Genomic DNA, 22,796 nt, shown 5'->3' on the forward strand with positions numbered 1-22,796 from the left:
ATATTACGCTACCCATATGTTGAAGGTCCAACTTCAACTAATTTTCTTTGTGTTGAAATGCATCATATCTGAACAGTGTCTCACCACCTGGAAGAATCTTCTGTATTGAGAAGTAAACCCCTCTGCATGACCCATGTCCGAGGTCTTTATCCCCCTACCTCAACTAATTTATTTAATCTCCAGCATAACACATGTAGAGAAGAGGAAATCCAAGTATTCAGACTTTTCTTATCTTGGAGTTGTTCTATATTAGAGGGATGGTATGTGGGGATAAAACGCCTCCACTCACAAAAAGGGGTTAAATGCTGTTTACACTGTTTTCTCACTGTGCTTACTCAGTATTCCATTATTTTTTCTCCAAAAAAAAAAATAGAAACAGAATATTCTAACATGAATTTTTGTGCATTTTTGTAAGGACTTTATTTTCAGTTAATTGATGTGGTTATTTCAAACACTGCAGTCTTTACTGACAGATCTGACTCTTAAATTCTGATAATTAAGGCTATAAGCTGATATGCTTCAGCCTTCATTTCTGAGTTTAATTACCTTAGTTTGTATTTACCTGCTTTGTGAATCCAAGCATATCATTTACGCAGAAGCTGCCTCTGGGTTGCCACTGAAAAGAGACACCTAAACATACTAGGTTTACCTGACTAATAGAAAAAAATGTCTAGGACTGACAAGTCGAAATTTGATAGGATGCATTTCAAATTCTCAAGTAGACTGTGTGTTATATGTAAATGCTGAAGTACTTCATTCTATTTTAAGGATCTTACATTAAGGTGAGTACTCAGCTGGAGCAGGGTCTCACAAAGACTTTTTAGTCCACATTTTCATCTCTAGTGTGTTCACAGGTGGTGGCATTTAAGTTTAGAAAGCATATGTTTAAAATGAGAATGTGAATGAATCCATTTGGTATAATTCTGTTTAGAATAGTTACCTATTGAATGTAGGGGCTTTACGTTATTTATTTCATTGTGTCTTGATTTTTATAGGGCCCGCTTTCAACAACTTGTGGTCATTTCTGGTTGATGGTGTGGGAACAAATGAGCAAAGCAATTGTGATGCTTAACAGAATCATTGAAAAAGATTCGGTGAGTGCTTTTAACAGTGAGTGGTAGATATTTATGTGAAGCTTCATTAGCAAGTTATTTTCATCTGAACTTCTATTCTGAGGAGTAATAAGCACAGTAATATTGCAGGATTTAAGGTACAATTTGAAATTTACTTTATAAATAATACTGGAAACCTAGTACATGTTGGTTAAACTCAGATTAAGGATGGAGAGGTTTAAAACTTGCATGGGTGAAGTGTAAAAGAATACTGATAAGTGGTACATGTTCATCATTAGATCACTGTTGCGGTAGCCTAAGCTGTGTGTATGTCCAGCTAAGGATTGGCCCAACCAGCTAGCTTTCCAGAGCTTTAGGTCAACTTCCACACACCTTAGCCACTGTATAGCTTGAGGAAAATCAGTGGCTATGATGCCAAAACTTCAGAACTTTCTTGTTGACGTGTGCTTCTCTGCAGGCTTGGCATTATCTACTGTCAGTTAACCAAGACTGTGCAGGTAAGTACCTCCTTAAGAAAAACCTTCCACACAATCATGTTTTATAAGGAAAAGTTATTTTGTTAGAAATATTTGGTAAAGGTTAGAACTAACATTTTTAATGGTTGTCACAGATTTTTTTTTACTTCAGATCTGCCATTTTGTTGGTCATGTTTCTCTGTGGGAAATGACTTTAAAACAGATTTTTTTTGTGAGAAAAAATTCTTTTTATTTATTTATTTTTTGGTCAAAACTTGTGGCTATGGGCTAGGACTTGGTGTTTTTTAGGGGTTGTCATTAAAGCTTTTACATCAGAAGTTGTTTTTCTGTCAGGTTCTTTCACTGACTATCCCACTCTCTGCATTCTACTTATCAGACACCTTTCTGACAGACAGATGGTCCTGTGTCTCATTGGCGAGTCCATTTTAGTTATCATATTTTGTGAGAAAAAGTATTACTTTTCTGTCAAAGAATGTTTTTAGGGATTAGAGCCAGTATGTTTGGTAGTTGTCTCTAAAAACTTTTTCTTCAGCCCTGAACTTTTTTCAGTATGTAAGAACGACTCTTCAAGGGTTCTCTAGCTGCTTGTCAGACACTTTTAGTAGACTGATGTACCTGTATCCCTATGGGGATGGTAATAGTATGTTTGGTGGTTGTCACTAAAAAATGTACCCCAGAACTTGACTTCTCTGTCAAGAAGATTCGTCACAGCTCTGCTGACAACTTGTTAGGCATCTTTTGTGGCAAGGACATGGACTTGGGTCCTGGTAACTTGATTGTTCCCTCCCTGAGCAGCAAGAAGAGAAAAGTTTCTGGCGGGGGGGGGGGGGTGTTCTTGACTCCAGTTTCCATTTTGCCTCAGCTGTTGATCAGTGAATGTTGTGGCCATCTGTTGTTCCTCAGATCACTCGTTACTTTGTCTTGGTCCCTCTGGTGCTGCTACGAAGAACCAGGAGGCAGGCACTTCCTCTGTGGCTGCTCAGCTGCCCTTGTCAGGTAAGGGGAACCAGTCTTGCTGGCATCAGGGAGAGGGGAATCAGGTAGTGCTCCTTTGCTAAGACACTGTTACGAGCTTCATCCCTGAGGAAGGGACCATTCTTTAACCTGATCTTTTTCCTGGGGCTCTTCTAGGAAAAGAAAACATCTGTTCAAAAAACAGATGAGTAGGATTGGCTGGACTTTGCTAAAGGTTTATTTAAAAGCTTCCAGTATTTACATGCTAAGTTGTCTCCCTAAAAATGAAAATTTTCCTCTCTCTGTCTCTTTCTCAGATTCTCATCCCCAGTCTGAGAGACAGGGTTTAGACTTGACTATTTCTCAAATTCCCACTCCACAGTATGGAGAATCTCACTCTGAGGAAAATTATTCTTCAGATTCCCTTGCTGAATACTTGTATTTTTGGTAATATTGCCAGAATGAGGAACTTGCTTCAGTAGGAGCAAAATAAATATCAGAATTCCAGCAGATATATTATGATTTGTTGTAGGCGTATTTTCCTCAACTTGCAGCTTTTCCTTCTGCATTGCTAGCTATAAGAGAATGCTTTCTTTTCAACCAGTATTTCTCTGACAGCCACCTGCTCCCAGAAAGTCTGATGCATTATATATTACATGCCCCAATCCCACAAATTCCTTTTTCCAGGCTAGATTGTGCAGTCATTTCTGTCTGAAAATCAGCTTCTGCCAAACTCCTTATGACAGCTAACCTTATTCTTGCTGACAAGCTGGGAAAAACTTTGATAGTGTGGAAAGAAAGTTTCTGCGTCCTGTCACTTTAGCCTTTAGGATAGTGAGTGGTCAGGCTTACATGACTTCAGTTTCTGATGGCTTCCTTTGACTGTATGAGAAAGTAAATTGCTGACCTCCCTTCTTCAGAGACTAAGGTATATCTGAATTAATTATTATCCTCTGTGTCTCAAATATGACCAAGTTTTCACTAAAATATGCTCATGACACTGCTGATGCTGTTTCTAGAGCAGCTGCCATTGGGTCAGAATTTACCAGAGGATGTCAAGTCTGAGATCTTGAATGATTCCCTAGATAAAAAGGTATAATTTTGTCTTTCCTCTGCAGAGCTCTCTAAAAGGTTGGAGGAAATGGGAAAAGTTAATTCAGGGGGTTACCCATATTTTTCAACCCTCCTCGCCAAAATATAATAGACACTTTTCTTCCACTTCATGTTCATTTTTCAAGAAGCCGAATAAGCATTTCTAGCAAGGCACAGGCAAACACATTTTCAAAAAGCAGTGGCAGAGAGGTTCAAAGAAGAAAGGAGGTTCACCCCAAAACCAAAGACAGTCTAAGAAGATTGACTTGTGTTTTTCTCCTCCCCCTGGCAAAGCTGCAAAGCTAGATCTTTACTTTCCTCTGTGGCACCAGATAACTTCAGGCACTTGGATTCTGTAAATCAATCAAACAGGTTACAACTGACAGTGGGATTACCTTCCTCTTTTTCAATGAATTCCTCTACAGCCAACCAGTCAAACCTCCATGTTTCATCTTATTCTAGATCAGATTATGTATCCTGAAGATGTTCTTCATGTTTCACTGTTGCAGTCATCACACTTGGGTTATCTGCCTGCAGGTAGCCCTCAGTTGGCCCGAATACCAAAGACTTAGTATTTCTGCATAGGATGCTGTCGCTCCAGGACTGACGTCAAGGGTATAAAAACAGGCAGCCGACGCCATTATATAGTCTTTCTTGCCAAGGAGCTTGAAGCAGAAGCAGTTCGCAAGTGCTGGTCGGCCGCTACCTGAATTTTCTTTACGAACTGAATAATCCTGAAGTCTTCTAAAGTTAAGTACCAAGCTGGGGATCCTTTTTTCTTGCTCTAACCGATGTCAGAAAAAGTTAATAATTGTCTTGCCTGTGGAAAGCAAATACCACACAGAGATTTTCATTCTTACTGCGTCACCTGTTTAGGCCCAGACCACGACGTACTTCGCTGTCAGTTTTGTGCCTTAACGCCCGAACCATTCATCGTTGGGCTCTCATTGTTGGTAAATTCTTTTGATGTTCATCGTGTTACACTGCTGCAGTCATCACACTTGGGTTATCTTGTTGTCAGGCGGTCCTGCAGTCGGCCAGAGTTCCAAAGTCTTGGTCCGGCGTCGGTTGCTGTCGCCTCCTCCCTGACTTCAGTGCGACAGGGGTATAAAAGCTGCAACTGATGCCATTTTCTTCAGTCTTTCTTGCCGCGCGGTGCCCAAGGCAGAAGCAGTTCGCAAGTGCCAGTCGGCCGACTCCTGAGATTTTCATTCCGAATCCAGAACCGGAGTCTTCTAAAAAAGCTAAGTACCCCGTTGGGGAAACTTTTTCTTGCCTCAGACCGATGTCAGTAAAAGTTAATAACTGTATTTCTTGTGGGAAGCAAATACCTCATAAGGATTTCCACTCCTATTGTATTCCATGCCTAGGCCCTGACCACAACGTCACTGGTTGTCGGTTTTTTGCTAGGTTTAACAAGCGCACTATTAAACATTGGTTTGATTTTGCCCGACATTATTTTGGTAGAAAATTCAATTATACCATACTGTCGAAATTCCGACGATCGCAATGCATAAAAAGCGCAAGGACAAGGACAGGCATCCGAGGCCCAAAACGGACGACGAGGCCTCTTCTAGGCCGGTCACCGGTTCGCCGGTTTTCAGTGAGGCGCCTATGCAGCCCCTGATGACCACTTCCACAGAACTACAGACCGCCTCCGACTCCCAAGTGGAGCTGACTGGGCCTTCAGACGCACTAGGCCTTCAGTTTATCGATCCTAAACCTACAGAGGAAACCGAAGTAGCTGAGCATTCCACAGCTACAGAGGGTGTTTTCCGACCTACCCAGTTAACTATTAAACCCTCTGTTAAATCTAAGCCCCCCTTAAAAGCAAAGAAACAGACACAACTTTCTCCAGGAAGGCTTCCATGCCTAAGAAACAGATGCTAAAAATGGCCGAGGACCTGATCACTCTGATGAGGGGGTCCAATCCCCCTCCTGATAAAAAGGCCCAGGCAGGATGCAGACTATGAATCTTCTGATCAGGTGTCCTTCTCCTCTGACTCTTCCTCGGACCTAGGATATTCTTTACCCCCTTATGAGGATTCTGATGCTGAGGAATCAATTCCATCAGCCTCTCCGCCTGAGGATTACTCCTTTGGGGAGACCCTACATACCATGAGAGAGCATTTCCATTGGGAAGGCCAGGATTATTCAAGAATCCAAAAAAAGACTCAGAGACTTCCTTTTATTGCCCCAACACAGACCCCTTGCTATTCCACCAGTTTTAGACATTGTGGATGATGTGTACACTGAATCCAGTTTGAACCTGGACTCCTTACCCCCAGCCCCAGTTAAACCTGATAGATATTACAGAGTCCCTGACTCTCACAAATTTCTGTACAAAAGCCCTGTTGCTGACCCTGAAACTATTTCTCAGGGACCCAAAGGGATTAAGGCCTCATCAGCAAAAAACACAGTCGCCTCTGACAGAAATTCCAGAGCATTAGACATATGGGGAAAAAAGGTATGTACGTCTGCAACTTTAGCAATGAGAGCCTTGAATTGCCAGTTTCACATGCTAAAATATCAGCAATTTTTGATGTGTCAGTTGAAACAAAAGATGCTACCAGAATCAGATCCTCCTAACTTAAAAGAAATGCAGGATTTATTGCATGCAGCTGAACAAGTGGGAAAACATACTTTGCAATGTGGGCTTGATTCCTTAGAGGCCTCCTGTAGAGCAGCAGTTACAGGCTATGTCATTAGAAGTCATGCTTGGTTAATACGTTACCAGATCATGTTAAGGTCAAATTATTGGATGCACCTTTGCAGCGGGATGTGCTGTTTGGAGTTTAGGCAGAGGAGGTATTAAAGAAGATGGAGGATAAGGTAAAATCTATGCAAACAGTGAAAGATTTCTTACAGGTTCAGCCTCCTCGTTTTAGCAGAAATTGGCCAATAAAGAATTGGTCCTTTCCAGTCACAGATAGACCTCAATGGGGCAGATACAGACGTCCAAGAGGTAGAGGTCAGACACAAGGCCCTTACAGGCCTCAACAATGGGGCACACCAGGCCAGAAAGAAGGGGAAGACAGGCCTCAACCTTATAAAAAACAGCCTCAATGACTTTCCACTACAGCTGCCAAACAGCTCTCTCTTGGCAGCCCCCTTAGGAGGAAAACTGGCACTTTTCTATCACAACTGGCATTGCATCACCAAAGACAAGTGGGTTCTCAACATCGTATCTCAAGGTTACAGGTTCCATTTCCACACCTTGCCAAGGTTAAAAGGAATGCCAAATCTGCCACCAAATCAAGGGGCAGAGGCTCAAAAACAAATTACAGCACTCATGGATATTCAAAAAGCACCACCACAAGAACAAGGACAAGGATTTTACTCAAGACTCTTTCTGGTTCCCAGAAAGGACAAAGCCTGGAGGCCCATTCTGGTCCTTTCTACACTAAACACTTACCTGGATGTTCTGAAATTCAAAACGTTGACACTACAGCAGCTTCTTCCCATGCTGGGCAAGAAAGCTTGGCTCGTAACTTTGGACCTCAAAGAGGCATACGTGCATGTCCCTATCAGACAAAACTGCAGAAGATACCTCAGATTTCTAGCAGGTTCAATGCACTATCAATTCTCTGCACTGCCCTTTGGCTTAACTACTGCACCCGGGGTCTTCACAAAGTGCCTGGCACCAGTAATTGCATTTTGCAGGCAAAAAGGAATTCAAATTTATCGATACCTGGACGACTGCCTGATTCAAGCAGAGAGCAAGGACATTCTACTAAAGCATCTGGCGTACGTAAAACAGTTATTAAGTTGCCTGGAGTACACAGTAACTGAAAAGAAATCAAAACTAGTGCCCTCACAACAGATAATATTCCTGGGTGCCAGCTTGAACACAACGGCCCAGATGGCTTATCTCACGCCAGACAAGCAAAAACAACTGACTCAAGATTTTCAATTAATGGCAACAAAGACCCAACTCCCTGCAAGAAAAATTCTGCAGGCCTTGGGCTACATGGCATCTTGCATACTACTAATTCCATATGCCAGACTGCATATGAGGAAACTACAATGGTACCTAAAGAGCGTATGGTCTCAACACTGTCAAAGTTTGGAAACAGTTATACCACTATTTCCTTGCCTACAACAGGAGTTTTGATGGTGGGCACAAGCTTGTCACCTCAACAAGGGACAGCCTTTCACGCAACCCACAGCTAGGCAGACACTGACAACAGATGCATCGGATTACGCCTGGGAGCACACATGGCAGGAAAATGTATCCAGGGCGAGTGGCCCACAGAGCAAAGACATCTCCACATCAATCAAAAAGAGATGCTAGCTCTACAAAATGCTGTTCTAGCTTTCAAGGACCTACTGCATCCAGGACAATTACTACTAAAGACAGACAACACCACAGTTATGTGGTACATAAACAAGCAAGGGGGCATGCACTCCTACCCCTCTGCAGACAAGCCATGACCTTGTGGAATACAGCTCTAAATTACCAAGTTCACCTGCAAGCACAATTCCTGCCAGGAGAGAAAAACACACTGGCAGACGACCTAAGCAGAAACATTATGGACCCACACGAATGGGAACTGAACCCACAAATATTCAGAATGATGACACAAAAATGGTGGAACCCGGACATAGATCTGTTTGCTTCCCCAAAGAACGGCCAATTACAGAAATTCTGCACAAGGAGCTACCATCCACAAGCATGGAAAGTGGATGCCCTCTCATTCACCTGGAAAAAGTACAAGTATATGCTTTCCCTCCTTTACCTCTCCTTCCAAAGGTACTCATAAAAGCCAGACAGGAAGAGCCAAAAATGATCCTGATTGCACCAGACTGGCCACGCCAGCACTGGTACCCAATCTTAAAGAACTTAGCACAAGAACCACCCTGGATTTTGCCTCAAATCCCACAGCTGCTGACACAGCACAACAATCAGATACTTCACAGTCAGCTAAAGACCTTAAATCTAGCTGCATGGAAAATTCCTTAGCCAAGCAAGCAATGCCTCTCTCCAAAGCTGTTATGGATGTCATTCTGGAGGCCAGAAGGCCTAGCACCAGGAAAGCATACTCAGATAAATGGAAGAGATTCTGTGCCTGGAACCAAGCGCACAGCCTTGACCCTCTTGTCCCAAACATTCCTCAGATACTGCAATACTTAACTGAGATGCTGGACAAGGGCCTCTCTTTTTCATCCATCAAGATCCACGCCTAAGCTATCTCTGCTAATTACAACACGGATCCACCAATTTTTTCTAATCCTTTGCTCAAACAATACCTCAGAGGGGCTAAAAATATAAGACCGCCCCGTAGAGCACCCACACCAACTTGGGACCTCAACTTTGTTTTGGAAAAATTAACTTTACCTCCATTTGAGCCAGCTAACACAGTAGAATTGTAATACATCTCTTGGAAAACTGCTCTGCTACTGGCAATAACATCAGCACGAAGAGTTTCAGAATTACAGGCACTAATGGCAGTGGAACCTTTCCTCATCTTCCACCAGGACAGGGGGTCTTTACGAACTAACCCTACGTTTATGCCAAAGGTGGTATCAAGTGTGGCTCTAAACCAAACTATTCACTTGCCAACTTTTTATCCAAAACCGCAGAACAAAGGGGAGAGACTACTACATTCTTTGGACATTCACAGACAGTTACGCTTCTACTTGGACAAAACCAAAGCTTTCAGAAAATCTGAGCAATTATTGGTAGCATACGCTGCAGGAGCACAGGGAAAAGCCATTTCAAAGCAGACTATTTCAAAATGGATAGGACACTGTATACGTTTCTGCTATACCCACCATGGGAAACCTGTACCTAGCAGCATTAGATCTCACTCCACCAGGGCAACAGCCACTTCAACTGCCTATCTCAGAGGAGTACCTAAAAAGGATATTTTGGAAGCAGCAACATGGAGTTCTGTGCATACCTTCACCAAACGTTACCATTTGCCTTTATACTCCAAATCCAGAGGTGGCTTCACCACTGCTGTACTGCAGGGCCTTATAGCCACCCCTAATGCCTTATAGATCCAGCCTGCCTACCTCAGCTTTGGGACTCCACCCAAGTGTGATGACTGCAGCAGTGTAACACGATGAACATAGTACAGTTTTGTACCTACCATAAATGTAGATTTTCGAGTGTAAACACTGTTGCAGTCCAGGTTACCCTCCCTCCTTCCCCTCTTACTTTCTGGTACTTACCTAGGGCATCTACCCTTTATTACCTATGGGGAGTATTTGCTGGTAACTAAAAATGGTTGCTTGCTTTGCTTTTGTATTTTTTACTAGCAATTTGAATTGCCTACCTATTTGGGGCACCTGACATCTGGGGCAAGAAAAACTGAAGAAAATGGCGTCGGCTGCAGCTTTTATACCCCTGTCGCACTGACGTCAGGGAGGAGGCGACAACAACTGACACCGGACCAAGACTTTGGAACTCTGGCTGACTGCGGGACCGCCTGACGGCAGGATAACCCAAGTGTGATGACTGCAGCAGTGTTTACACTCGAACATCTACATTTATGGTAGGTACAAAACTGTACTTTCTCAGTCTCTGTATTCCGAAATGGCTTCGGTAAGCCATCCGACTACCGATATTCCGAAAAAACGTAAGGATAAAGACAGAGACAGACCGCATAGGTCTAAAGCTGCCAATGACGCTTTCGTTAAGCTAGTCGCCAGTTCGCCAGTACTCAGTGAGGTGCTTTCTCAGCCCCTGATGCCTAATTCAGTGGATTCGCAGGCCTCTACCAAGATCCATTCAGAGTCCAGTATGCCGCGAGACTCTTCTTCGACTATGGAACCTGCGGATGTCTCTACCTTGGATGAGTCCAGAGCCGCTATGCAGGCACCGGCTTCTGAGGCAGTTCTTCGCTCAACCGATGTTCGACTCAAACCGACGACTTCTTTTTTATCTAAAACTACTGAGTTTCTTAGGCCTAGAGTATGCTCTACGCCTAGAAAACCGATAACCAAAGTGCATGCACCTACTCCCATACCACAACGACAAATGCTTAGAATGGCAGAAGACCTTATTACGCTGATTAGGGGAAGTCAGCCTTCCCCTGCTAAGAGGAAAAGAGACCAGTCCCCTGCAGCTTCAACAGACCAGGAGTCCGATGACTGTGAGGTATCTGATTATGAAGACATGCCCTTATCTGCTTATGAGGATTCAGATGCAGAGGAATCCGTTTCCTTTGCCTACCCTCCAGAGGATTTTTTTTTGGTGAAACCTTACATACTTTAAGAGAGCATTTCCACTGGGAATGCCAAGACTATCCTCAGTCCAAAAAGAGACTCAGAGAATTCCTAGGTTTGCCACAGCACTGGCCTTTAGCAGTACACCCTGTCCTGGAAGTTGTTGATGATGTTTTTATGGAATCCAGTCTTACTCCTGTTACTTTACCTCCTGCCCCTAGGAAACCAGACAGGTACTACAGAGTACCTGACACTCACAAATTTCTTTTCAAGGATCCTACTGCTGATCCAGAGATAATTTCCCAGGGGCCTAAATGCATCAAGGCAACTACAGCCAAGAATCCCACCCCTTTGGACAGGGATGCCAGAGCTTTGGACAGATGGGGTAAGAAGGTATATACCGCTGCAACTCTTGCTATTAGGGCATTGAATTGTCAATTTCATGTGCTGAAGTACCAGCAACATATTATGGAACTTTTTAAACAAAAAGTGGCTACCTTTACAGACTGTGCAGAAAATAAAGAATTACAGGAGCTTATGCACTCTGCAAGCCAAGTCAGCAAGCATACTTTGCAGTGTGGCTTTGACACCCTAGAAGCATCTTGCCAGGCAGCAGTCACTGGTTCTGTACTGAGAAGACATGCTTGGCTCAAGGAGCAGATTTTGCCAGACCATGTCAAATCAAAGTTACTAGATGCTCCTTTGAACAAGAACAGTTTGTTTTGCACCAAAGCAGAAGAGGTTCTTAAAAAGATGGAAGAAAAAGCTAAGTCTGTGCAGACTGTTAAAGAATTCTTACAAGTGCAACCTCCTAGATTCAGTAGACATTGCCCTTCCAAACACTGGTCCTTTCCATCCCCCTCTAGGCCATCTCAAGCCAGACCCAGGGGAAACAGACCACCCAGACTACAGTCTCAGGGTATGCAGAGTTCTAAGCAATGGAGTGCCCCCACCTCCAGAGCAGGGAATGGTAAGACACCTCCTTACGGAAAAAAACTCACAATGACTTCTCTACTCCACTCCCCATCCCTGCCCAGTTGTTGGTGCCCCTAGGAGGAAAACTTGCCCTTCATGCAAAAAAAATGGATGTCCATCACACAAGACCGATGGGTCCCTCAACATTGTATCCCAGGGGCACAGAGTGTACTTCCACTCACTGCCAACCCCAAAAGGGTTCCCAGACCTTCCTCCAAACCAGTGGGCAGAGGCTCAAAGCCAAGTTCTTTCCCTGCTCTCCATCAGCGCTATTCAGCCAGTTCCAGTAGAACAGATAGGTCAAGGATTCTATTCTGGACTCCTCCTGGTACCCAGAAAAGAGGGCTTTTGGCACCAAATCCTGGGTCTTTCAATTCTCAACACCTTCCTGGTGGTACCAAACTTCAAAATGCTTACCCTGCAATAGCTTCTACCTGTACTAGCCAAGGGTGCCTGGTTAGTCACCCTAGACTTAAAAGAAGCCTATCTGCACATCCCTATAAGGGAGTCATACAGGAAGTATCTACGTTTCAGGGCCTGATCTATGCATTATCAGTTCTTTGCACTTCCCTTTGGCTTATCCACTGCGCCCAGAGTCTTCACAAAATGCCTGGCTCCAGCTATTGCTTACTGCAGGCAGAGAAATATCCAAATTTACCCGTACTTGGACAACTGCCTGATTCAGACGGACAGTCAGGAATTGCTGTTGCAGCACCTGACATTTGTGAAAAACCTCACTTCCTTGGGGGTACACCATCAATGAAAAGAAATCAAAACTGGTACCCATTCAAAAGATTGTATTCCTGGGAGCAGGCTTGGACACAGCATCCCAGATGGCATTCCTCACTTAAGAAAAACAAGTCTATCTGACAGCCTACTTCAAACAAATGGCCACCAGAACCCAGCTATCCGCAAGAAAAATACTTTGGGCCCTAGGGTTCATGGCCTCATGTATACCGCTAATTCCATATGCAAGACTGCATATGAGGAAACTTAAATGGTGCTTAAAAGGTCTTTGGTGCCAACATTCTCAGGATCTGGAAACAGTCATTCCTGTCATACCCTGTCGAAGAACAGAGTTCCTTTGGTGGGCAGAAACATGCAACCACAACAAGGGACTGCCCTTTACTTTACCCCACGCCGCCCAGACCCTAACCACAGATGCATTAGACTATGCCTGGGGAGCACGGCAAATGCATTCATGGCCACTGGAGCCCAAGTCAAATTCATCTGCACATGAACCAAAAAGTCATGCTAGCTGTGCAGAGCACTCTGACAGCGTTCAGATCCCTACTCTTTCCAGGACAACTTCTAATAAAAACAGACAACACCACAGTTATGTGGTACATCAACAAGCAGGGGGGAACCCACTCTTACCCACTCTGCAGGTTAGCCATGGCCCTGTGGAACATGGCCTTGGACATGCAAGTCCATCTGCAAGCTCAATACCTGCCGGGCAAAGAAAACTCACTGGCAGACAACTTAAGTAGAAATCTCCTAGACCCACGCGAGTGGCAGTTGGAGCCCAGCACCTTCAACCTTCTGATTCAGAAATGGGGGACCCCAGAGGTGGATCTCTTTGCCTCCCCCTACAACCACCAGCTCAGCAAATTCTTCACCAAGAACCCTCACAGCAGGGCCTAGAAAGTGGATGCCCTTTCTTTTCAGTGGGTAAGTCTCTCAATCTATGCCTTTGCCCCTTCTCTCAAGAGTATTACTCAAGACAGGACAGACCAAGGACAATTCTGATTGCCCCGGACTGGCCACGCCAGCACTGGTACCCACTCCTGTGCAGCCTGTCACCAGTGCCACCCGGGCACCTATAACCGAACCCAGCCCTGCTCTCTCAGCAGGAGGGACTGATTTTGCATCCGCAACTGCAAACCCTAAATCTTGCAGCCTAGCTTATTCCTTGAATTCTCCCCCAGCAACCCTAAGCAAACAGGTGCTGGACGTCATTCTTGAAGCCGGAAGACCCAGTACAAGAAAATCCTATGCTGATAAGTGGAAAAGGTACTGCTCCTGGATTCACAACTCTGCCCTCCCTGCCTCTATTCCTGGATTATTTAGCAGATCTACTCCACAGAGGGCTGTCCTTCTCCTCCATTAAGATACATGTCTCAGCATTTCTGCTTATTACAACACGGAACCACCTCTCTTCTCGCACCCTCTTATCATACAGTTCCTGAGAGGGGCAAACAACTTAAGGCCGCATAGGAGAGCACCCAGCCCTGCTTGGGACCTTAACTTTGTACTGGAAAAGCTCACGCTTCCCCCCTTTGAACCTGCAGCGTCAGCAGACTTAAAATTCCTCTCTTGGAAAACAGCCTTCCTTCTTGCCATCACTTCAGCTAGAAGAGTGTCTGAGCTACAAGCACTTATTTGTGGAACCCTTCAATGTTCTTTGTGTTTCACTGTTGCAGTCATTACATTTGGGTAATCTGCAGGCAGGTTACCCTCAGTCGGCCTGAATTCCAAAGTCTTGGGTCCTGCGTTGGTTGCTGTCTTCTCTTCCATGACGTCAGGGGTATAAAACATGCAGCCGACGCCATTTTCTTTAGTCTTTCTTGCCGCACGGTGCCCGAAGCAGAAGCATTTTGCAAGTGCCGGTCGGCCGACTACTGAAATATTCGAGTTTGAGTTTCAGAACCGAAGTCTTCACTAAAGCTAAGTACCCCTTTGGGGAAACTTTTTTCTTGCTTTTTACCGATGTCAGAAAAAGTTAATAATTGTATTACATGTGGGAAGCAAATACCTCATAAGGATTTCCATTTATACTGTATTCCTTGCCTAGGCCCTGATCACAACATTTTGTGCTAGATTTAACCAACGCACTATTAAGCGTCGGTATATTTTTGCATCAAAGTATTTTGGAATCAGATTTAACTACCCAGAAATGTCATCGGAAAGCAATCCGACTACCAGAGTACATAAAAAACGCAAAGAAAAGGACAGAGAAAGGCAGTCAAGATCCAAAACCGACGACGAAGCTTCTCCCAAGCCAGTCGCCGGTTCGCCGGTACTCAGTGAGGTGCTTTCGCAGCCTCTGATACCCGCTACCTTCGAGTCGCAGGCCTCTACCGACACCCATGTGGAGTCCGGCATGCCGCAAGATACTCAAGGTATTGGACTGATGGATGTATCTCCCTCGGATGGGTCCAGAGCCGCTGAGCAGGCACTGGCTTCTGAGGGTGTATTCAGACCTCAACATTTGTATATCAAACTGACGACAGCTGCAAAATCAAAGACAAAAGCATCTTCTAAAACTAAAAAAACGATGCCTGAGCCACGTGCACAGGCCTCTATGCCCAAAAAAACAGATGATCAAAATGGCTGAAGACCTTATTATCTTGATCAGGGGTACCCATCCCCCTCCAGATAAGAGGCCTAGGCAAGACACAGGTTATGAATCTTCAGATCAGGTTTTTATTTCTTCTGATTCCTCTTCTGATCAGGAATTATCTTTTCCTCCCTATGAGAATTCTGATGCTGAGGAGTCTATTCCATCTGCATCTCCTGAGGATTATTCATTTGGAGAAACCTTGCATACTTTGAGGGAGCATTTTCACTGGGAGAGTCAAGACTTCTCAGAATCAAAAAAGAGGCTCAGGGATTTCCTTCTTCTCCCTCAGCACAAGCCTTTAGCCATTCCCCCTGTTTTAGACATTGTGGATGATGTGTTTTCGGAGTCAAGCTTGACCCTTGACTCCTTACCTCCAGCTCCCAGTAAGCCTGACTGATATTACAGGGTCCCTGACTCACATAAATTTTTATTTAGAAACCCTGCTGCTGATCCTGAAACTATTTCTCAGGGTCCAAAGGGAGTTAAGGCCTCAACAGCAAAAAATCCCACCCCCTCTGACAGAGATTCAAAGGCACTGGACAGATGGGGAAAAAAGGTTTATACATCTGCAACCTTGGCAATCAGGGCCTTAAACTGTCAATTTCATATGCTTAAGTACCAGCAACATGTTATGGGATTGCTGAAACAGAAAATGTTGATTTCAGAATATGCAGAAAATAAAGAATTGCAGGAATTATTGCATGCAGCTGAACAAGTTGGAAAGCATACTTTGCAATGTGGTTTTGATTCTTTGGAGGCCTCCTGCAGGGCCACACATACTGGATCTGTGATTAGGAGGCATGCCTGGTTAAATGAACAAAATGTGCCTGATCATGTTAAAGCTAAATTGCTAGATGCACCTTTACAGCATGATTCTCTGTTTGGTATTAAGGCAGAATAGGTTTTAAAGAAAATGGAAGACAAAGCTAAGTCTATACGAACTGTTAAAGACTTCTTACAAGTGCAGCCACCAAGATTCAGTAGACACTGGCCTACAAAAAATTGGTCCTTTCCTGTGTCAGACAGAGCTCAAAGGGGAAAATCCAGACGCCCTAAGGTTTCCAGATACCAGGCGCAAGACTCATACAGGTCAAAGCAATGGGGCGCATCCACCTCCAAATCTGGAGGAGATAAAGTGCAAACCTACAGAAAGCAATCCCAATGACTTCTCTCTGCCTACACCAAACACTTATCTTTTGGCAGCACCCATAGGGGGAAAATTAGCACTTTTTTCTCAAAATTGGCAGTTAATAACCCAGGACAAGTGGGTACTAAACATCGTATCACAGGGATACAGATTCCATTTCCGCACTCTGCCAATGACAAATGGTTGGCCAGATCTGCCAAAAAATCAATGGGCAGAGGCACAGAAACAGGTTACGTCCCTAATGGAAATGGGGGCCATTCAGACGGTACCAGATCAGGAAAAAGGACAAGGTTTTTACTCGACTGTTCTTGGTACCCAGAAAGGACAAGGCCTGGTGGCCACTATTGGATTTATCGATTTTGAACACATACCTGGACATTCCAAAATTCAAGATGCTGACTTTGCAGCAGCTTCTGCCCTTGCTGGGCAAGAAAGCTTGGCTGGTGACTTTAGACCTAAAAGAGGCATACCTGCATGTCCCAATAAGACAGTCGTGCAGAAGATACCTCAGATTCAAGGCAGGCTTAATGCATTACCAATTCTCTGCACTGCCCTTTGGCTTATCCACTGCGCCCAAGGTCTTTACAAAGTGCCTGGCACCAGTAATTGCATTTTGCAGACAAAGAAGTATATGAATATATCCATACTTGGACGACTGTCTCATTCAAGCAGAGAACAAGGACACTCTTCTTCGACACCTGGCGTTTGTGAAAAGACTTCTCACATGCCTAGGGTACACAATAAACGAAAGAAAATCACAACTGGTACCCTCTCAAACGATAACATTCCTGGGTGCAAGCTTGAATACAACTGCCCAGATGGCTTACCTCACACCAGACAAACAAAAGCAACTGACTACTTACTTCAAACTGATGGTAACAAAAACCCAGTCTTCTGCAAGACAAGTTCTGCAGGCTCTGGGCTTCATGGCATCCTGCATCCTGCTAATTCCATATGCAAGACTGCATATGAGGAAACTTCAATGGTACCTAAAAAGTTTATGGAGTCAACATTCACACAGTCTGGAAACAATGATTCCTCTCATTCCCTGCCTGCAACAGGAGTTTCTATGGTGGGCAAAGGCCTGTCACCAAAACATGGGATGGCCCTTCACTCTAACCCCTGCCAGCCAAACCTTAACAACAGACGCATCAGATTATGCCTGAGGGGCCCACATGGCAGGAAGATGCAATCAGGGCATATGGGCACCAAAACAAATGCATGTACATATCAACCAGAAAGAGATGCTAGCTGTTCAAAATGCCCTAACAGCCTTCAAGGACTTACTTCATCTAGGACAACTACTGATAAAGACGGACAACACCACAGTCATGTGGTATATAAACAAGCAAGGGGGCACACACTCATACCCCCCTTTGCAGATTAGCCATGACACTGTGGGACACAGCTTTGACCTACCAAATACATCTTCAAGCTCAATTCCTGCCAGGAAAACAAAACACTCTGGTAGATGATTTAAGCAGAAATTTTATGGATCCTCACGAGTGGAACTAAATCCACAAGTCTTCAGCATGATAACAGAGAAATAGGGGAGCCCAGACATAGATCTGTTTGCCTCTCCTTAAAATTATCAATTGAAAAGATTCTGCACAAGGACTTATCGCATACAAGCATGGAAAGTGGACGCCCTATCCTTCAGTTGGAAAAACCTATCAGTTTATGCCTTTCCACCTCTGCCTCTTCTTCTGAAGGTCCTCCTAAAAGTCTGACAAGAGAAGCCAAAGATGATATTAATTTCCCCAGACTGGCCCCACCAATACTGGAACCCAGTCCTAAGAAACCTGTCTCAATACCCAGCTTGGACCTTGCCTCAAAGACCACAACTACTGTCCCAACAAAACAATCGGATCCTGCACAATCAACTACAAACTCTGAACCTGGCAGCATGGCTAATCATGTAATCATACAAACGACACATCTCAGTAAAGCTGTGATGGATGTCATTTTGGAAGCCAGAAGACCTAGTACTAGAAAATCTTATGCTGACAAATGGAAGAGATTTTGTGCTTGGAATCAAGCACAAGGAACTGATACAGCAGAACCACATATTCCTCAGATATTACAATACTTGACTGAGATGCTTGACAAAGGCCTATCTTTCTCCTCAATCAAAATCCATGCCTCTGCCATTTTGGCTCATTACAATACAGAGCCACCACTCTTTCCTCATCCTTTACTAAAGCAGTATCTTAGAGGAGCCAAAAATTTAAGGCCTCCTAGAAGATCACCACTACCTGCATGGGACCTCAATTATTTGTTGGAAAAGCTCACCCTGCCTCCATTTGAACCAGCTGCAACCGCTGATGTACAATTGTTATCATGGAAGACAGCTCTGCTACTAGCAATTACTTCAGCAAGAAGAGTTTCAGAGCTACAGGCCCTCATGGCTGTAGAGCCTTTTATCATATTTCACCCAGACAGGGTGTCTCTGAGGACAAATCCTACTTTTATATCTAAGATGGTTTCCAGTGTGGCTCTTAACCAAACGATTCATCTTCCAACCTTTTATCCAAATTCGCAGAACAAAGGGGAGAGAATTCTGCATTCCTTGGACGTACACAGACAGCTAAGATTCTACTTGAGCAGGACAAAATCTCTAAGAAAAACTGAGCAATTACTAGTGTCATATGCTGCAGGATCAGAAGGAAAGGCCATTTCGAAGCAGACAGTTTCAAAGTGGATAAGCCACTGCATCCGTTTCTGCTACTTACACCATGGTAAATCTGTGCCCAAGGGAATTAGGTCTCATTCCACCAGAGCTGCAGCTGCTTCAACAGCCTTTCTCAGAGGAGTACCAACCAAAGACATTCTAGAGGCTGCTACTTGGAGTTCTGTTCACACCTTTACAAAGCGTTACCATTTGCCTCTCTACTCTTAAGTCCAGGGCAGGCTTTGCCACTGCAGTGCTGCAGGGCCTTATAGCAGCACCTAATGCTGTTTAGCTCCAGTCTCCCAACCATAGCTTTGGGATTCTACCCAAATGTAATGACTGCAACAGTGAAACACGAAGAACATAGTACAGTTGTGTACACTTACCATAAATGTAGATGTTCGAGTGTATTCACTGTTGCAGTCCTGGTTTCTCTCCCTCCAGCCCCCTGTTTTTTCTCTCTCTCTCGCTCTCTCCCCCCTCTCTATGGCTATTACTCACCCCTTTCAGAGGTATTGGTATTTGTATTTACTTTTTATTGGTGGTGTTTTCCCCACTATAACGTAGCTCCCTATTTGGGGGGCTCCTGAAATTTGGAGCAAAAAAAACTGATGTAACGGCGTTGGCTGCCTCTTTTTATACCCCTGATGACCTGACGTCAGTCCTGGAGCAACAGCATCCGACGCAGAAATACTAAGTCTCTGGTATTCGGACCGACTGAGGGCTACCTGCAGGCAGATAACCCAAGTGTGATGACTGCAACAGTGAATACACTTGAACATCTACATTTATGGTAAGTGTACACAACTGTACTTTATAGAACCTGTTCCCCAGGACTGAGGGGTAAATTATTTTATTCAGGGATCTCTCTGGTGACAAAGAGACAGGAATTCTGGAAACCTTTACCTTTCTTTCTAAACTTTCACATCTCCAGTTTTCACAGAATTTAGCTCCTTTTTTAAGTTTTTTCTATGTCTGGTTTACATTTTAATTTTTGTGTTTTCCCATTGGTTTGTCAACAGCTCTAAGAGTGTTTACAAAGTGTTTAGCTCCTGTAATAGCCCATGGCAGGTTGCAGGGCATTCACATTTTTAGATCACTGCCTTATTTTTGCAGATTCCTTGAAAGATTGTCAAGAATCTCTAGCTTTGGTAAGGGCATTTTCTTCTTAACCTGGGTTTTCAGGTGAACATAGAAAAATGTTATCTCATCCCATCTCACAGGATAGTGTTTTTGGGATGTCTACTGGGCACATCCATAATGATGGCTTTTCTTCGTCAAGGCAAAATGGAATGTTAGAAGAAACCATTTGTGATATTTTCCAACCAGAATTTGGCATCTGCCAGGGAATATCTCGGAATTCTAGGTTTCATGGTCTGTACTATTCTCATTATTTCTTTGGCCACGTTTCACATGAGAAATATTCATTGGTTAGTAAAATCATTTTGGATACAACATCAGCACCGCCTTTCATCTCAAATTCCAGTGTTGTGGTTTGTGAAAAAGAGAGCCACTCTGGTGGATGAATCAGTTCTCTCTTGAGCCAGGTCTTCCTTTTCCCCATTTCCAGAAAATTAGGGCCTGTTGGACAAGCAAGACTAATGTCAGCACATAAATCTCAAAAACATGATGGCTGTAGCAATTGCTCTCAAATCTTTGAACTATCTTTGAACTCTAGGCCATCTGTTAGCAATCATAGTCAACACCAAAGTGATGTGGTATATAAAGAAACAAGGAGTAACTGATTCCTACCCCCTTTGCAGACTAGCTGTTGTAGCCTGGGAATTAGAGACTGTTCAGTCTGTCCCTCCAGGCTACTTACATTTTGTCAAAGCAAAACATATTGCAGGCAAGCTGAGCAGGACCAGAACAGACCCTCTTGAGTGGAAGTTGCACTGAGAGCCTTCAAGGAATTGGTTCATCTGTAGAGAATTTGTCAAGTAGATCTGTTTGCCTCCAGCCACAACAGACAATTATAGAAAATCTGCTCCAGGACTCCTTGCACACAGGCCTGGAAGAGGGTACTTTTCATTCCTCTGGTCAGGAATGTTCCTGTATATCTTTCCACCCTTTCATCTGATAACCAAGGATGTTCTTCCTTATCACAGTTGCAGTATTCCTTACTAAAGGGTTATCCACCTGAGGATAGCCAAACAGCTATCTCTGTGATAGACAGCAGTCTGTCCAATGGCAAGATGATCATCGTGCATACAGCTGCAGTAATCACAGATGGGTTCTCTGCCGTCAGGCGGTCCCTCGGTCGGCCGAATTCCAAAGTCTTGGTCCGGCGTCGGTTGTCGTCGCTTTCTCTTCAGACGTCAGTGAGGCCAGAGTATATAAGACACAGCCGACGCCATGTTCTCCAGTCTTTTTTGCCGCGCGGTGCCCGAAGCAGAAGCAGTTTGCAAGTGCCGGTCGGCCAGCTCCTGAATTACGAATATTTTGGAATCCGAAGTCTTCATTAAAGCTAAGTACCCCGTTGGGGAAACTTTTCTTGCCTCAGACCGATGTCAGAAAAAGTTAATAATTGTATTTCTTGTGGGAAGCAAATACCGCATAAGGATTTCCATTCCCGCTGCATACCTTGTTTGGGCCCAGACCACGACGTCTCGGGCTGTCCCTTCAATAAACGCACTATTAAGCGTCGGGCGGAGTTCGCCCAGCACTACTTTGGTAAAGCTTTTGATTATAAAATGTCGTCGGACACTCCGACTACCGTTTTGACCAAAAAACGCAAGGAAAAGGACCGACACGCGAGGCCAGCGGTCCCCGCCGACACCACGCCAAAACAGGCTACACGTGGTCCGGTTCTCAGCGAGACGCCTTTGCAGTCCCTGACTACCGACGACACTTCTTTGGCGGTGTCCTCTGTACCCGAGACCGCTGGGTCCTCGGCCCTTTCCCAGACTACAACCGAAGCCTCTGCTAATGTTGAGCCTACTAATGTGGACAGGTCCACCTCCACCCATGGTGTGTTTAGGCCCTCATCTTCCTTTTCAATTAAGGCCTTTACTAAATCCAAAGCAGCCAGGCAGCCCATGAGGCCTGTTGTACAGGGCCTATCTCCAGGTCCCATGCCTAAAAAACAGATGCTTAGAATGGCTGAGGATTTAATTACTCTTATCAGATCTCAACCCCCTCCAGACAAGAGACCCAGAGTGGAGGAAGATTCTCCCTCTTCTGATCAGGGATCCATTTTATCAGAACATTCTGATGCAGAGGAACACTCTTACTCTCCTTTTGAGGATTCGGATGCAGAACAGTCCATTCCCTCTGTATCCCCTCCTGAGGATTTTTCCTTTGGGGAAACCTTACACACCTTGAGGGAACACTTCCATTGGGAAGGCCAAGACTTTTCAGATTCCAAGAAAAGACTTAGGGAATTTCTTTTGTTACCTCAACACAGACCTCTGGCTATACCCCTTTTTTTGGACATACTGGATGATGTCTATTCGGAGGCTTGTCTTAACCCGGATTCTCTGCCTCCTGCACCAGTCAAACCTGATAGGTATTACAGAGTACCCAGCTCTCACCAATTTCTCTTCAAAAGCCATAATGCTGACCCTGAAACCATTTCACAAGGCCCCAAGGGATTGAAGGCCTCCACTGCCAAAAATCCACTTCCTGCAGAAAGGGAATCAAGATCTTTGGAAAGGTGGGGGAAAAAGGTTTATACCTCGGCCACCCTAGCCATGAGGGCTTTAAATTGTCAGTTTCATATGCTTAAACATCAACAGTTCCTGTTATCACATTTGAGGAACAAAATGTCTCAACCTGAACAACAAGATTTAAAGGAGTTACAGGATATGGTGCATAGTGCAGAACAAGTGGGTAAACACACCTTACAATGTGGTTATGATGCCCTAGAGGCCTCAAGTAGAGCGGCAGCTAC

General features: G+C 44.4%; 1 protein-coding gene across 2 annotated transcripts in view; it reads left to right on the plus strand.

Moving 5' to 3' along the window:
- The window catches only part of PTPN2 (protein tyrosine phosphatase non-receptor type 2), a 2,647,405-nt gene that overhangs the window by 1,143,209 nt on the left and 1,481,400 nt on the right, over window positions 1–22,796 (plus strand). For both annotated transcript variants that reach the window (XM_044067190.1, XM_044067189.1), the window contains exon 4: window positions 996–1,094. In XM_044067190.1, the coding sequence (XP_043923125.1) occupies window positions 996–1,094 (99 nt within the window). The remainder of the gene's footprint in view (window positions 1–995; window positions 1,095–22,796) is intronic.

This window comes from Protopterus annectens, chromosome 3.part1 (genome assembly GCF_019279795.1).
Source record: "Protopterus annectens isolate FY-2018-M chromosome 3.part1, PAN1.0, whole genome shotgun sequence".
Taxonomy (NCBI): Eukaryota; Metazoa; Chordata; order Ceratodontiformes; family Protopteridae; genus Protopterus; species Protopterus annectens.